We start from the raw sequence: 17,589 nt of genomic DNA on the forward strand, positions 1-17,589 counted from the left end.
GACCTCTGTCTTTGAATGAAACACATTTTTAAACTTAGGGTAAAGAGAGATAAAATGTTAAAAAGACTAACTGCTTCTCATATCTATGCTCTTACAAGACTTTACATTACTTCTATAAACACATTTTTCCGTTGACAGTGCATTTCATGGACCTTTTCTGTATCATTTATGGATTCATCATTAAGGATTTACCAAGTGGAATAAAAAAAGCTTTATATATATATATATTTATATAAGCTTAATATAACTAGTTCTGTGCATCATATAAATAACTTATTTTTATGAGAAACTGTTATACCACAGAAAAGGCACAGAAATGAAATGACATAATAAAAAGGACAGACTGAACAGGATACACAAGAATAATCAGTATAATGAAAAGCAAAACATTCTTTTGCTAAAATGCAGCTCTTTACACACATTTAAAAACAAAATGTACATTCCTGATAGAAACAATACAACTAAATTCAAAATGCAAAAATAACAAAGAAAGACATTCACATTTGTTTGCATTGCCACATCATGACATTCGTGCCTCTTGATTGTTTTTCACTATATATGCCACCTATTTACATGATTTTTCATTACGCGTTTCTTATTTTACTTAAGGACTATTAAAAATTCTATTAAAATATACAATTCAACAATATATCTGAAGGCTAAAAACAAAGGATGCTAAAACTGAATGCATGGAATGAAACATTAGCAGCCTTTCTTGAGTAAAGACGCGGTGTTCAGCAAGGCTCAGTAATGGGCCCCATTTTGTTTTCAAATAGCCTTGTCTGGGTTAAACAAATAACCACTGAACTAATGTGTGGCCTTGTTTGAGAGAAACTATCAGCTTGTGTTTTGATTTAACTTCATCTATCCTTAACTGACCCTTCACAAAGACCCGCCCCCCTTAGTTACTGTTGCTCTGTCCGATAAGCCATGGTGCTGTCACGCCACACACAGTGAAAAATACATTGCAGAGCAAAGAGGACACTGACAACACATCGACAGACGAAGACAGAGCCTGCTACTTATGATATTAAACAATGTCCCAGCTTTCAAATTGTGTATTTTTTTAAAGAAATTCAAACAATAAAAACCGTTTTGTGGCTCTTTAATGTGTCGGGACAGATTGCTATAGAGCCTCAGCTCATGAACTGATCATCTCTTCTTACTAGTTAATTTATGGCATCAAATAAACATGAATGAACATCAGAATGAATGTTGTTTAAAATGCGGAAAGACATAAATACACACCATTTTTCAAATTCAAATCCACTGAGGTTAATCTTCTAACTCCTGACTGCTTTGTCGGACAAAATGGAGGATTTGGCGTTCTGATTGGTTAGATCGCTTGTCAATCAAACTCCTGGCGAAGGGTCAATTGATCAAATCACAAACAAAAAGATGATTCAATTGAGATAAACACCTTTTACAAACAATTCATCAAAATAGCAACAATATAAAATAAACTCTAAAACTCAAAGTCCTCGTCCGCCATGTCGATAGCCCAGGCAAACTTTTCTCGCTGTGTTTTGTTGTAGATCTTCTCAATGGGAACTCCCCATTTTTTGCACCTGCGGACGGAAGAATGTAGTAAACAAGATATCATGGCTAAAGAAAATCTCCTTCACAGAAGCACATTTAGCATGGGTAAAGGTCAAAGGGATACTCTTCCACGCTTTTCCAAAACAACTGCTGAACGGGGCTATTGTGTCATAGTAGGGAGTTTTTCCAAAAATAAGCTAAGAGTTGGGTTGATGACAGTACACACAGAGGCAGAAATTTGGTTCAGGCACAGATCCTTCTTGGGGCTACACCGCCACTATTCCCACCCACGGACATTACAAACAAGAGGAAAACTGCCAGAGCCCATTGTTCCTGCCTGCATGTTTTTCCCCTCGAAAGGACTTAGAAGGGATATAAGCAACCTATAGTACTTTTCGCACAAATACTAAAGTAAAAGTTACTACTAGAATCAAGTCCAACTTGGCCAAGTCACAATGAAGACGCCATCTATTTCTCTTACCAGGCGACTGAGATACGTGGGTCCAGGTAGTTGAGTTTAGATGTGCCTAATGCGATCTGTTTATTCTCCTCACGGTCTGTGGCCTGAACCTCCAGCTTCATAAGCTGTTCAGATATCCTCTGCACTGCTTTCTTCTTCATCTCCACAGCCCTTAATGCAAAACACACAAATGTTTATCAGAGAAAACATGCATGGCTCTGATATAACATTCCACACTATTTTTTATTACCTGTGTTAATCAGTTTCCAGTTCAATTCAATTAAATGAACACAAAAGAATTAAGAACTGACTGCCAGTCAGAGGTTGCTTACTTTTTACTTTTCTCATCGCGAAGCGTCTTGGCGTCGGCTTTGGCTGCTTTATGTTCCTTCTTGGCAGCAGAGAGCTGTTTCTTTTTCTCGTCTATCTACAAAACAATATGATATCTTTACAAAAAAGGTTTCCTTTTACTCATAACAGCAAAAGAGTCTGTAATACTTTAGTTTAGGGTTCAATTCTGTGACCCAGAAATCATATTACTCATGAGTTTGAATCACTCTCACCTTGGTCTGCAAATTCTGCATGGATTTCTCAAAGGTTTTCGGTGGCGCCCTCTGGTGGTTACAGAGAAGAGCCACGGCTCGGTTCGCTCTGTTATATGAGAGGATCTTCTCAGGGATGTTCTCATCAGCTGTAACAATAAGGATAAAGAATGGTATTTAAAACAAAATACCATTTTTAAATAGTGAAACTGCTAAATTTTTGACAAATTCTCAAATAATTCATGAAGTACACAGATGTGGACAAGAGGAGAGAGAGGAGAGGCAGACTCACGGCTGGTGAGTTCTTTGAGTTGCTGTTGGAGTGTAATTGAGGCGTTGTAAGTGCGAAACACTTTCGCAGTCAACCCATCCATCAACTCCTGGAGATGTTTATTCAGAATTGATGTCTAAAGAACAGAGCAGACATTAACCCTTATGAAGCTACTGTACACTGTAAACCCTAATGCTCAAAATACTTAATTGGTTTGAGTAGGGCAAACTTAAATTGAACTGTTTTATTGTTTTGAGTTGTATGAACTCATTTCTTTTAATTTAGACTAACTTAAGTTTAACTGAAACTGGACTAGGATTTCTATTTCCCAGCATGCTTTGCCCATGGCACTCAAAAGGGAGAGTAAATGCTAAAATTAAGTGTTATATAATGTGTTTTGGACAAGATTAATGGCAAGGGAGATTTAGTATTGATTAATGTTTTGTTATGCTAATTTAGAAGAGTTTCTCTTAATGTGGGTTTTTGGAGAGTTACCATCATGGTGACTAGTAGCGTATGTGGCTTGGTTTGAGAGCAGGTAAGTTACATGTTTTAAGTTGCACTCATTCAGTAAGTTCTACCATGCTATTTCTAACATATTAGCAAGTTGGCATTTTTTGTATTTTCTTAGGATTTACAGTGAAGTAAATAACTCTACAACTCTATTAGAGCTGCAGTCCGTGTTTTTTGGCCCTTTAGCGGTTAATAAACAGAAATGTACACGTCTTGCGGAAGAACATTGTAGCTGGAGCTACTTCTCTCCGTGTATGTCTATGGCGAGTCACGCAGTTACTGTGATACTCTGCTGCAGGTCCTACCTGTCCGGTCTGAAATAGTCAGAATATAAACACTTATTATAAGTGTACCATAATGATTCACGGTTTGGAAAATGGATTCATATTGTACATTCTCATTATATAATTTTTGTAAATTTTGAACACAAAAAAGTTGCAGACAGCAGCTTTAACTAAATATTTTATGTTAATTGCTATCAAAATGTATGAGTTAGCTAACTCAGTATTTCAAGTTAAGATCAATTAACATGTATGAGTACTACAAACGCAAAACTTGATAGTTCTACTTACTTAAAATTGGGAACATCATAACTCAAAAAATTTGATGTACCTCAAATTTTTTTAGTTAGCCCAACTTATTTGTATCATTACAATGATACAGTGTATCATATCTGAATTTCCGAGGCCTCTAAATTATCAACATGATCAAAACTTTGCTGAAAAACCTGTTCTACAATCTACTATATTCTTTCTGTTGTCTGATTGATAGTTTGTACTTTTTAGGAAGAAAAAAAGCCTTTTAGTGTAATTGTAAACATGTCCGCCTTCAGGTCGTGATTGACATGTCTTTTTGCTGTAAAATCATTACTGATTTTCATAAATTAAACATAAAATTAACTTGCATAGTTTTAGTAGTATTTCAAGATGAACACTGGAGCAACTTACTTGATAATCCATATATCATTTTTAGAAAATGAATGTTCAAAAGTGAGAATGTTTCAAATATGATTATCAGACTTTTGAGGAAGATTTATTTGTTCAGCTCTCAATCATTTGTTTTAGTTCATGTAGTTTTGAAACTACAATAAATACTACAGAGCTTTGATCATAAAACTAAGCTTTTAAATATCAACTAAGGCAATATAGAGATACAGAGTGATGACTGATATTTACATGCATTTTATGTGTCTGCTATACTGTTATGAAGATCTCATTGATTGACATCACAAGCCTTTAGAATGTCATCTTACTATTTGTCCATATAAATATCAGCAACTGCCACAAATTGTGTATTTTTGCTCAGTTTGGGCCTCTGAATAAAACGGAGGTGTTTTTCCTCCTCGAGTATATGTATATTCTCACTGTATATATGAGCCATAAAAACCTGATGTATCAAATATGATACTCAACAAAAAGACACAAGTAACTTTCTTTTTAAATATGTTGTCTAAAGGTTCAATAAACTTACATTTCAAAAAATTAGATTTTTCAGACTATTATTTCATATGTCAGGCTTTACAGGGTTAAACAAGATGCACACCAGGAATGATGATGTTCATGGTGAAGTGTAGTATGGAGGTCTTACATTGAGCCGGTCAAACAGATCATCTTCCGACTGCTTGTTTTCAAGGAATAACTGTAGGTTTTTAAAGACCTAACACAACAAAAACAATACATATTTATTAGTTATAAATACTAAAAAACATTCCCTCCCTCCCTCATTTACATATAAGCAATGTCTCTCTCACTCTTTTCTCCACTGGGATTTTGTTGTAGTAACGGATGGAGTCTTTTCCGAGGAAGTCGAACTCCACCACGTAGTCCTGTCCGTCCAGCTGAGGGTAAAGTTTGATGTGCTCCACGCGCAGAGAGCAGCAGCCCACCGTATCGGCCGTCTCTCCCTCATCCTTCTCATTACCAGCCCTCAGTGCCAACTACACACCAAACACACACACAGCACACACCAAGAGCTTTCAGTGAAGTACAGAGTCACTAGAAATCTAAGCAAAAACATTAATTTATTTCTAGAGGGTGGAAAATGTTCTAAAAATTATGATGCCAGAAACGATGCAAGGAACTTAAATAATTAAAGTTAAAGTAACCATGGAATCAAAATAGACAATTCTAATTTTTTTAATTGCAGTTTATAAAATGATTTATATTGCACAACATTATTTTAATTCATGTGCCTTGTAATCTTGAATCAGAATACCCTGACAGAATGATAAAAAATAAAAAAACTTTACTGGCGTGAGTGCAGGGCGACCTGTCTCTCACATGAGATCCACCAATAGCAAACCACAGCCATCCAATCAATTCATCATGGATAAAATCAAGCCCCGCCCTACATTTATTCTCGTTCCAGAAGCTGGCTGCGTCCGAAAACTTAGGTAGCTGTCTTGCAGCCTTGCTATCTTATAAGAGAATGACTTGTACGGCAGCGTTTGTGCATGAAGGTACCTCACGAAATTGATTTCGGACAGACTTCTGAGGCAGCGTAACAGTTTAATGGTCTACAGCAAAATAGCGTGAGCTTTGGTGAGAACTAAACAAATATTTAATTACTACAGTGGTAATTTCTCGATAGAAATGATATCAAAATTGAAATATGTTGATCAAAATCGTACATTTATACACAAACTGAGCAGCAAACGCAACCTTCGGACGCCATCTTTATTTTTCTAGCTCAACTGTCACAGAATGGAAAGCACAGGATTGTGGGATATCAAAGGCAGCTAAGGATACATCTATGCTTCCTTCAAAAATCGATCTGAGGAAGGTATCTCATGAGAGAGGAAGTGAAGCTAACATTGGATTCGGACGTGCCTTGATGCCTTACTACCTTGAAATGTGTCCTCGGAAGGCAGCATTTTGCAGTTTTCGGACGCAGCCGCTGTTTCACTCGGATATACGTCACAACAGGGAAGAAAAGAATATTGCAACTTCTGTTTCATGGTGACTGTAAACATTATATGTTAAATCATTAGTTCTCAACTGGATGGTTGGAGGTCCTTCCAAAAATAAGTTTATCTCACTTTTATCAAGGATAGAGGATTTATTGCTGTTGATCTATTGCAAAATCTGCAACAAATAAAAGCACTAGGAAGAAGTGTTTCAACAGAACTACATTTCCCATAACGTGGACTCATTATGGTTTGATTACTTCCACCTGTGTGTCATTTGCTTGTTAACTTTGGCCTATATAAGCTCTGTGTTTCCAATCACACAGTGATAGGAGAAAAAGCTTTTCAAAGCTTTGAATCAATTGAACCAATTGCTTCGCAAAATGATTCATTGTTTAGAAACGTTCGAAACAACACGCTAATGACCCCTGCTGGTCAAAACAGTGTAAATGCAACAAAAACTCTTTGTTTTATTTAAAGTATAATCTATCAAATGCAATTAACTAATCATAAATATTAAGTGTCTGTATAATATGTATTCTTTTTATCAATTTTCAGGGCTTGTTTTGTTTATTCTATGGATGGGTCAGCTAAACAGAGACTATGAACTACTATTATGCCTTTAAATTATACAAATACCTCATTAAGATGTCTACAAATGTGTAAAACTCATCAGAGATCAGGTAACAGACACTTTTACTTTTAGACACTTAATACTCAGGTAATAGACAGACACTTGTTCAATGATTCGCTGCTAGGGGAAGATCTCAGTGAATCTGCATGATTCATGGGTTCACAGAGGTCGCCCCCAGTGGTGAACCATTGAAATTTTGAAACGTTTCATTTACTCGTTTGGCAGTTTGAAACATGCTCCGAACCAATGATTTGAAACAAAAGATTCGTAAAGGTTTCGAAGCTTCTGGAACCAGTGTTTCGAAAACGTCCATCACTTTACCACTGCATTTCTGAGCGTGGTTTGGTTTCATATTCTATGATTTTGATCATCCGAATGTTTTCTGTAGTGATGGGAAACCGAGGCTTTCTGAAGCGTTTGAGGCTTTCATCAAATTTTGCTGAAAAACAGTTCATTAAGCCAAGTTCAGACTGCACAATTTTACGTCAGGTTTTGAGAAATCGCTGACAAATGCCCAAAATCACAGGCAAATCGGTGCTCATTCACGCGAGTGACAATCATGCAGTGTGAATGAGCAAAGACGCGTTCTGAGAAAATCGCAGACAAGTCGCCGACGCCCGTGAGATATTTGGCATGCTAAATATCTGGACCTGTCGGCAATTCAAAATCCTGCAGTGTGAAAAGTGTTCTGACTGAAAACTACATTGGCGATGACCGACAGCTCGTTGCAGAACAATTTCCTCCTCCATATTCTTCTTTTCTTTTTCTTGTTTTCACTGCAAATCAGCACAAAGGTAATTCGTATTGCAAGTTTCTTGTGGGCTGCCATTTTTAATAATAATCCCAGTCTCATGTAGGGATGGGTATCGTTAAGGTTTTAATGGTATTACTACTCTTACCGATACTGCTTATCGATCCGGTACTTTAACGGAATTCTTATCGGTACTTTTTGTTTATATATATATATATATATATATATATATATATGAGCTGAATTAACATTGCTTTATATTATATATTGTCCAGCATTTTTGCTGTTTTATATAAGATACAGTAAGAACATGAACAAAAAAACAAACTGACAAATACAGTAAAACAAAGATACAAATTAAATAAAGTGCTTTCATTTGTTCATGTGTTCAGTTAAGTAATATAGGCTGGCCTATAAAAGAAATCTAAGTAACCAAAGGTAAAATAACACTGCATGGTTTTGACAGTATAAATGAATAGATTAATGCTTATTAAAGCTAACTGTATTCAGACGAAGAGCAGTGAGTGATTTTCTCTTTTTTGATTTCCTCTTTTCTCTGCATTTTTTTTTTTTTGCTTTTCTCAGCATTTTGTTGTTTGATTAACACTGATGGCACAATCGTCAGAAGGTGACTGCTGTCACTTTAAGACAATAGACATTAACACACATCAGATTTTCTCCCAGCTGTTCATATACAATTCGCTAAACATGCTCCAATCTGGTCATTTTAACATTTTTGTGTGTATTTGATCGTTTGGACGTGCACCTGAAGCCCAACGTGTAATTTGTTTGTCTATTTGCGATCCGTTTTGGAGCGCGCGCACACAATTCAGCCTGAGGAACAGCGTCTCTTGTGCGGATTATTGTGCTTTCAACATTTTAAACCATTGAAGATAATTATCAAACATTTACCACAATTTAGCAACAGTAAATACTGTATTTTACAACAATCGCCGATTGTGCTGATTCTGACGTTAAGTTTGGGTTTAGGGAGGAACGAATGCGCACAGCTGTGAAGAGAATGAAGGTGTGCTAGATGAAATGCGGCTAGTTTTGAATAGTTATACCTCAGATATCTTCTTTCTGATTGATTTTAGAAGCCAAAATCGAAATGGTAACACTTTACAATAACAGTACATGAATAACCATGAACTAATACATAAATTAATAGTTAGTTCAACATGAACTCATGATTAGTTAAGATATGAACTAATGAAGAGTGATCCTTAACTACGACAGGAGTCATAAGGATTCATGCATGAAAACAGCAGCCTTAACTATGCGTTAATACATGTTTGATAATTAATGGATTAATTAACATTTAGGGGTAAACTAAATAAATCAGTCTCCATAAGAGTAAACAAGAAGTACTCTGAATTTGAATTAAACGTGATTTAATACTGTCATAATTTACACTGTAATATCATAATCTGCCATCTGCAGCTTTGTGACAAATAATTGCAATGGCACATGATTATTTAGCCATTAATTACATAGATCTGTCTAATCAAATGTGGAAAATAGACTAACTACCACTAATAAATTTAATTTGATCTAAACTGTTTTCTGATTTTTATAGTTCATTTACATTTAGTCATAGCTAAATAGACATAGGCCTAGTTTATTCCCGGAACTAAAGTATGTAGGGTTTGTTTCTGGCGGGACACTCATTAGTGGCGCACGCTAGGTGTTCTCTTGGCGCGTTTGTTGTGTTGCTGGCATTTTAAACTAATAAATGTTGAGTGCTTTGGTAAGCCAAATTAATAATTAAAGACATATTTACATGTATGTTTTATTGTGGTTTTCAGGAGGTTATGTGCAGTTATTAACTGTATTTGTATTTTTGTCATTTAAATGTATATGCTTTGATTAGCATTAGCTTGTGGACGCGCGCGATTTTACATGTAAATGTGCCTTATGTGTGTCTTTACAGGTATGTTTATGGCTTGCTTTCAAGTCCATGTATGTTTAATAATATAAATAAAAGTAAAATACAAATACTTTTTATTTTAGTTTTTTTGTACCGGGGTGTAAAGGAATAAGGATGGCACTCTATAGTGTTTATTCATATATTAGTTAATGATGTGTGATATGTGCATCATGTCATGACTTTACTTGAGGGGGCACAATCATAATTAACTCATTATTAACTAACCATATACTAACATCAACTAATGGTTTGTTAATGTATACTTATGTCATGACTTTACTTGAGGGGGCACAATCATAATTAATTCACTGTTAACAACTTACCAAATTCAGCTCATGATTATCATTAACTTACTATCAAATACACTTGTACTAACACAACTATATAAGTATTCAGCCCAGTTAATTGATGTTGTGTGAATTTTCAAAAAGTCAGAGAATGGAGGTACAGTATATGATCACGGCCTGCGTCTGGATGGAGAGTGAACTTCTTAATCTGATCCCAGCAAATGCTCCCTGACCTTAGTTCATATTTCCTGTTTGGTTATTTTTTTGGGAACCGATTCCTAAGGAACTGATGTAAGTCACAGTAGTTTAGTTTGATAGGAAAGAATATCACAAAACATATTAAGACCTTTTAAGATAAATAGTGTATTTAGTATTTTATATGTTTGATAAGGAGGATAAGTGAAAATAATGGCAAACTAATCCTGTGCCTTTCAGTGATGTTTATAATGAAGCTGCTGATGTCAATAGTTTAAATTCTGACAATAATAAATTGTTTAAATTTATTTCAAAGTCCAAATATGTATTATTCCTTCTTATAGAGATGTTTGATTTAGTTTACCCTAAATGTTAATTAATGCATTAATTATCAAACATGTATTAACGCATAGTTAAGGCTTCTGTTTTCATGCATGAATCCCTATGACTCCTGTCGTAGTTAAGGATCACTCTTCATTAGTTCATATCTCAACTAATCATGAGTTCATGTTGAAGTAACTATTAACTCAGGTATTAGTTCATGGTTATTCATGTACTGTTATTGTAAAGTGTTACCATCGAAATCAAAAATAAAATAATATCACAGGCCTAATAGTGCAAGCAGACGTTTAGTTGTTTAGTTCTCTCCTCCATCGTCACCATTAAACAGGGCTTTCATGTGAGCGGCTGCGCACGCTGTAGCTCCTCTCTTCTGGATTTTGAAAGCAAAAATGCATCATAGGCAAATGTCCTAATATTACTGCATACTGTATACTCAGCTGGCGACTCTGGCAAGACTGAATTTGCAAGATAATGTCTATATAGCAATAATAAATGAATTTTGAATAAATGAAGTGTATTTTCTTCATAATTTCTCCAGTACCGATAGCAGAACCAATCGATACACCGGTCTTTCATAATTTAGCCCCGGGGCCGATTTAATACTGGGTTTCGGTACCCATCCCTAGTCTCATGTGAGAACTCCGGTCTTGCACGCATGATATCGCGTTGTTTCCTTGTCACATCTTGCGTGTGTTTGGTTGTGAAAGTTTGTGTGCCAGACAGAGTTGTTGGCGATTCTTCCTATTGTAAAGTCATGCAGTGTGAAACATTCTATCGCCGATCCAACGTGCAGTTTGAACACAGCAGCGACTGAATGCTGGCCAAGATAGTCATGCAGTGTGAAAAGAACAGTGACCCGACTACTTTGAAATAGGGCTGCAACTAACGATTATTTCAATAATCGATTAATCTGTCGATTATTTTTACGATTAATCGATGAATCGGAGGGGATAAAACATTAATTTCCAACCTTTTATTCAAAAACAGAAATGACTGCAAATTCACAGTGCAAAAAAAATCCTCAGAAGGTGCAAAAACAGGTTGCTCTTTTAACATCCCTGAGCTGTTAAAGTAATAAACAAAAAACAAATGGACTAACACAAAAAACATACACATGTATGCTTTACATCTGCCAAATATATAGGGCTTTTTTTTTTAAAATAAAGTGCACAAAAAGATGTATCGCTCGCGCGTCAACCTGAGAGATCAGCCTCCTTACCGTCAAGTGGTCAAATTCTCGGTTTATGAATGAACGGTTTGGCCTGATTGTATTATATACCATCGACCTGTCCTAAAACGCTTTGATCGATTGTTTGGAGATCGCGTATTTCTCCGTTCGAAGCGCATTTCCCTTTCACATCCGCGACAAAACAGTTGATTATGTATGAACGAAAGCATGAAAAAAACGTGAAAATGAAAAAATCTTTTTTCGTGAAAATGAACAAATCTTTTTTCTTGTCATTTCGTTCATTTTAGCAAAATGTAATTAAAATGTTACGTGTTACTTCCCCAACACATCTACTACTTACGCAAATGTTGATCACACTACAAACAATACAAAACTACAATGCTATAAGATACAGAAAAGATGAATTCATTCTTTACCTGGGTCTTCAGTTTATGATAAGCTCACCTCACCTGTTGTCTGACAAGTCTTCAGGATTTAGTCATTCCTTAATTACGTGACAGCCCTCCCAACTTTCTGATACTGCATGACGTTCGAAGCTTCAAATGTCATCAATCACGTGGTGTTGTCATTTCAATACAAGCATCTGTACAGTGTGTGATACAATTGTGCTTTGAAAACTGCGCCGGAGCATCGGAGCCCAGGTATCAACCGTCCCATCACTAGTTTTCTGAATTGCCCTGTTTTCCTGTGTCTTGGACCTTGTTTGATGTTTTGATTATTTACCCTGTGTTTTTGATCCTGATTAAAGCTGCATTTGGATCTTCTAACTGTGTTTCAGAGCAGTTTGTTACAATTTGATTAAGGCCGTTTTGTTTACTAATAACTAGTAAACTGGTTTTGTGTTGTGACACCAAGTGGGTCCTGAAGTAAAACCAACTAAAGACCGCTGTTATGTATTTTAAGAATTTATAGGATATGTATATCTTACTTTAATGAGGATTCACTATTGTATTTTTGTTTGCAGAAGCTTTCCTTAACAGATGAACAGATACTTTTTGAATGTAGTGATTTAAACAGCTGATCACAATCAGAATGTGTGTAATGAAGTGAGACCTTGTCAATGAAATAAAGTGCCACGGCTCTCTGTCTGATCCTCATCTCTTTACTCCTCCAGTCTTCACGGTACTGCGCCCGGATCCGCTCCACACATTTCTTCAGCCGGCGTGCCGTCTCGTACTTCTGCCAGTCCTTCTCTCCCTGAGACACACATAAAATTGCTTGCTTTAAAAGTTTCATCAACTGGTTCATTTCAATGAACTGATTCTACATTTGAGTCATTCAAAAAATGCCAGAAGTTCCTCAATGGCATTTCATATGCTTTTAATAAATATATTTTTCACACTACTGTTTAAAAAATTTTGGGTCAGTAAGATTTTTGCAAAAAACATAAATATTATTACATTATTATTTCAATTTAAAATAACTGTTTTGAACTATGTAAATATATTGTAAAATGTCATTTATTCCTGTGATCAAAGCTTAATAATCATTACTCCAGTCTTCAGTGATCCTTCAAAAGTCATTCTAAAGCTGTGTTCAACAATACAATTCTGGCCATGATTTGGCTGTCAGAGACAAATGCTGAGATTCCTAAAAGATTCCTCTGATCCTGGGCTAAAATCTGAAGTCTCTGATCGTAACTTTGACATATTCGTCGACAGCGATTAATGACCATTGCGATCAAATCTTACCTCAGATGAAATTCAAGCAATGTCAGAAGATTTGACGCACAGTCCTGCAGTGTGGCTTCTCTTACGACAACCATCAAATCAAAAAACAATAGGAGCGCAGAACCTGACGACGCAATTAGGGAGACAACAAACTACCATTTGCTCCACATGTCTTCGTTTGTTTTTCCATTTTTTTCAAGCCATGATCAAAATGAACGCTAAAGATTGCTAGCCAACATTTCTATCCCGCATGTTAAATGCAGCTCACAGTCACTGAACATGTAACTTATTGATGATGTAAAACTCCGGACAAGTCTTCCTGAGTGCCTCCATTTTTAACTCATGACAAGCAACAACTGTAAAGGACTATAAATCGTACAGTGTGCACCTGGCTTAATATGCTGATTTGATGCTTTTCATCAGTTTAAAACAGTTGTGCTGCTTTATATTTTTCTGGAAACTCATTTTTTAAGGATTCTTTGATAAACGGAAAGTTCATATGAACAACATTTATTTAAATGGAAACCTCCTTTTTGGTCAGTAAAAAGGGGATCTATTATGCCCTTGATTTTGTTTTTGGGCTCTACTAGAACAGGTTTTCATGCTTGAATGTTCAAAAACACATTATTTTTCACATATTCTGGATTGTTGCAGCTCCTCTCATCCCAGTCTGCCAGTCACACTCTGTTTAGTTCCTGTTTCAATGAAGCCCCTCCTTCTCCTTCTGTGCTCTGATTGGTCAGATGGACCAGTGTGTTGTGATTGGTCAAGCACTTTAAGCATGTTTGGGTACTGTCCCACAACTCCCGCCCCTTACCATATCCGTGAGTTTCAAAATGCTACTAACTAACTCAACCAGGCTCCGCCCCTTTATTTTGCGTATACCTTGGACCGGAATTATTTAAATTAGGAATATTGTGTTTGTTCTTGGAAGAAAACTCAAGACTACAGTGGAGGCATTTCAGGGAGTTCAGAAACAGTGTTACTGATATAGAGAGGGACTTTGTGCTTTGGAGCTTTGCAGATCTTTTTCATGCTCAAACAGCAACATTACACACTAAAGAAAGTTGAAAATATAAAAAAGCATCATAGGGCCCTTTAACCAAATCACAAAACAAAAGAGCTCTTAAAGAAGAATTGCTTTGCAAACTGGATATCACTAGTATTAAAACAAGTGACTGACCAATATACTGGCCAGGCCAATAATTATTCAGATAAATATTGAATTGGAGATTACTGGCATCAGTTACTTCATCAACTTTTTTCAAGGAATCTGTTTTGCTTTACAAACAGCTGCTATGACCAGTGTTCTTGTTATAATCCACAGGTTTATACGTGAGGTGTTGTGGAGAGATAAAGGGCGATTCAATCTTGGTATGGTACTATCATGTTAAGTTGTGAAAGGACACGTTTAAGATTTGAAAAAACAAACTCCTAAAAGAAGTGCTGTTTCTGACCTTGATTCTGGAGCTGGGGTTGAGCATGATGTATTTGATGGAGCCCTGAATATTCTCTGTCCACGACACCAGCCATGTGACTTTGTTGTCATGACGAACTTCCTTCCACCTGGTGCCTGGGGGTGGTTTTGGGTAAACTGAATCTCTGAAGACAACAGACAAAGGGTGACAGTCATACTCATCTTATAACACTTTTCAAGTTGTACTGCTTGTTGAAAAAGGTTTTACTTTACAATGTGGAATCTAATGTGGAAACTCTGAAATGAAAACAAAAAAGCATACTATATGTTATATTCGGAATTGACATTCCTTCCGTTGAGGATCTGTATGAAAGATTTTATCAGAGTTTGAACATGACACATCTGCTCAAGCAAAACAGGATCAGGCCTGCCACAACACACACAGGAAGCGGCCCTTTGACACACTCACAGGATAAACAAGTCCTTCATAAGGGCCACAACATCATTACACTGACCGCTCGGCAACAAAAACAATAGCCAGCTAAGTATATGGGCTGTGGGCCAGTACTTAGAATTCTGGCCAACACTTTTGTACCAAAAATTACATTTATTAGAGAAAGAATAATCCTGGAGGAACCTGAGCTCAAGTGCTTCGATCAATGACTATCATCTCAGCAATGCTAGATCAATTCCTCTACCTGGTGTTTCAATCAGAAACCTTTAGGTTGCAAGACCAAATCATTAACCACTTAGCTAACCCTTGGTGAAGTAACCAGCAGGGGAGCAGTGATGTATGAACTAAATTTGGTGACAGTACAGTATGTTACAGTGAAGTTATTGAGTATTTTTCATAATATAAAATGAGCAAAAGGGTTTTGGGCTTTGCACTTTTCAGACGGCCCTTCAGACGTGTATCTCCGCCGCCTGCTCATAGAGACCAATTTATTATAAAGCACATTTGAGGAAAATTGGGTTGTTGTAGCTTGTTGTCTAGGTTACTATGATTGGAATTAGCTGCATTTGTGTTTTAACAACATTTAGCTCATGAGTTATTAATCCGGGAAGCTCGAATCTGTGAATATATTGCCAACTTTACTGAACTGCTTGACTGCATTTCTTTATATTTGAGTCCAACAAGTTCAAACTCTAAGAGCTGCGCATTATTTGTGTGCATTATTAACGTATGTTACTAACTGAAACGCTACTGCCAGCCAGCGGGACAAGAGGAAGTGTTTGTCCGAGCTCACAGCAAGGGAACGATTATAACTTTGCGAGGGAACGCAAATATCTTTGCGAGAAAACACAAATGATTTAAAAAAAAAAAAATTCCACCAGCACTTAAAATTTTCTTCCTTCCTAATTTTTTTTTTCCACCACCACGTCCCTTTAGGGGCTCCGTACAGTTGTCCCCAGACTGTGTCTGTGAAGTTTTAGCTTAAAATACCTCACAAATCATTTATAAATCCATGTTGTAAATACACATTTCTACGGTGGCCCAGTAGTGCACAACACAACGAAATTAAAAAAGCAAACATAAGTTCACAACACAACGAAATCAAGCCACAACACAACGGAATAAAGCCACAACACAACGAAATCAAGCCACAACACAACGGAATCAAGCCACAACACAACGGAATCGAGCCACAACACAATGGAATCGAGCCACAACACAACGGAATAAAGCCACAACACAATGAAATCAAGCCACAAAGCAACGGAATAAAGCCACAACACAACGAAATCAAGCCACAAAGCAACGGAATCGAGCCACAATACAACTTAATAAAGCCACAACACAACGAAATCAAGCCACAACACAACGGAATAAAGCCACAACACAACGAAATCAAGCCACAACACAACGGAATAAAGCCACAACACAATGAAATCAAGCCACAAAGCAACGGAATAAAGCCACAACACAACGAAATCAAGCCACAAAGCAACGGAATCGAGCCACAATACAACTTAATAAAGCCACAACACAACGAAATCAAGCCACAACACAACGGAATAAAGCCACAACACAACGAAATCAAGCCACAACACAACGGAATAAAGCCACAACACAATGAAATCAAGCCACAAAGCAACGGAATAAAGCCACAACACAACGAAATCAAGCCACAAAGCAACGGAATCGAGCCACAATACAACTTACAGTTTTTTTCAATTGCTAACATACTTTTGTCCAATCTGTAGTCACATTTTCAAAACTCTAAACACATTTAGCAGATCATCCGTCTGTTGTGGCTATACTGTTAACACTATTCATGTCGTTTTCACACAAAATGCAGTCAATTAACACATTTCTTAAATGCTTAAATTTTCTTTTCATATAAGCTTACCCCATACCAAAATCATGGATCTTTCTCATCTTATTTGCAAATGCTTAGACACAGCAAGTCAGAAATGAAGACCCAATGTTCCAATCTTTAAATATAGTATAAAACCTATACTTCTACAACAACAGCAGCACAAAGGTATTGAAAAAATATATAAATCAAATACTGAGATAATTGATAAGCACTTTTAATTAGCAGATCACTGACATATTGAGAAATAGCAGATTCCAATCTCAGTTGGAGGCAAAGTCAGGTGTTGAATTTTTTTCATTACATGGACACACAGTAAAATAGGACTCTTTGAATCAGATTTGTTCAGTGTGGATGAAGAACAACACAGAGGAGCAGAGAGAAAATAGTATCTGAGTAAGGGAGAAGAATAGATGAAGGAGGAAAGGAGAAGTTGGATCAGGACAAAGGAGAAGAAGAGGTGTGGGAGTGGAGGAAGAATGCTGGACTGTGCATCTCTGTTTTTTCACCTATGAAAGCTTATTTCTGCCATGGATAGAAAATAAAAAAGGTAATTATGTCTTTTTATCTCACAATTCTGACATTTTAAACTCAATTCCTATAGTTTATATATTACAATTCTGAGG

At 36.5% G+C, this 17,589-nt stretch overlaps 1 protein-coding gene across 2 annotated transcripts in view; it reads right to left on the reverse strand.

The window, feature by feature from the left end:
* Positions 1-390: 390 nt before the first annotated feature.
* The window catches only part of top1b (DNA topoisomerase Ib), a 44,041-nt gene continuing 26,842 nt past the window's right edge, over positions 391-17,589 (reverse strand). For both annotated transcript variants that reach the window (XM_067371235.1, XM_067371236.1), the window contains exons 13-21: positions 14,686-14,830; positions 12,612-12,755; positions 5,076-5,261; positions 4,913-4,981; positions 2,834-2,948; positions 2,563-2,690; positions 2,332-2,426; positions 2,021-2,170; positions 391-1,568 (exon numbers count right to left, since the gene is read on the reverse strand). In XM_067371235.1, coding sequence (XP_067227336.1) covers positions 1,466-1,568; positions 2,021-2,170; positions 2,332-2,426; positions 2,563-2,690; positions 2,834-2,948; positions 4,913-4,981; positions 5,076-5,261; positions 12,612-12,755; positions 14,686-14,830 — 1,135 coding nt within the window. In that variant the 3' untranslated portion in view covers positions 391-1,465. The remainder of the gene's footprint in view (positions 1,569-2,020; positions 2,171-2,331; positions 2,427-2,562; positions 2,691-2,833; positions 2,949-4,912; positions 4,982-5,075; positions 5,262-12,611; positions 12,756-14,685; positions 14,831-17,589) is intronic.

This window comes from Chanodichthys erythropterus, chromosome 20, assembly GCF_024489055.1.
Source record: "Chanodichthys erythropterus isolate Z2021 chromosome 20, ASM2448905v1, whole genome shotgun sequence".
Taxonomy (NCBI): domain Eukaryota; kingdom Metazoa; phylum Chordata; class Actinopteri; order Cypriniformes; family Xenocyprididae; genus Chanodichthys; species Chanodichthys erythropterus.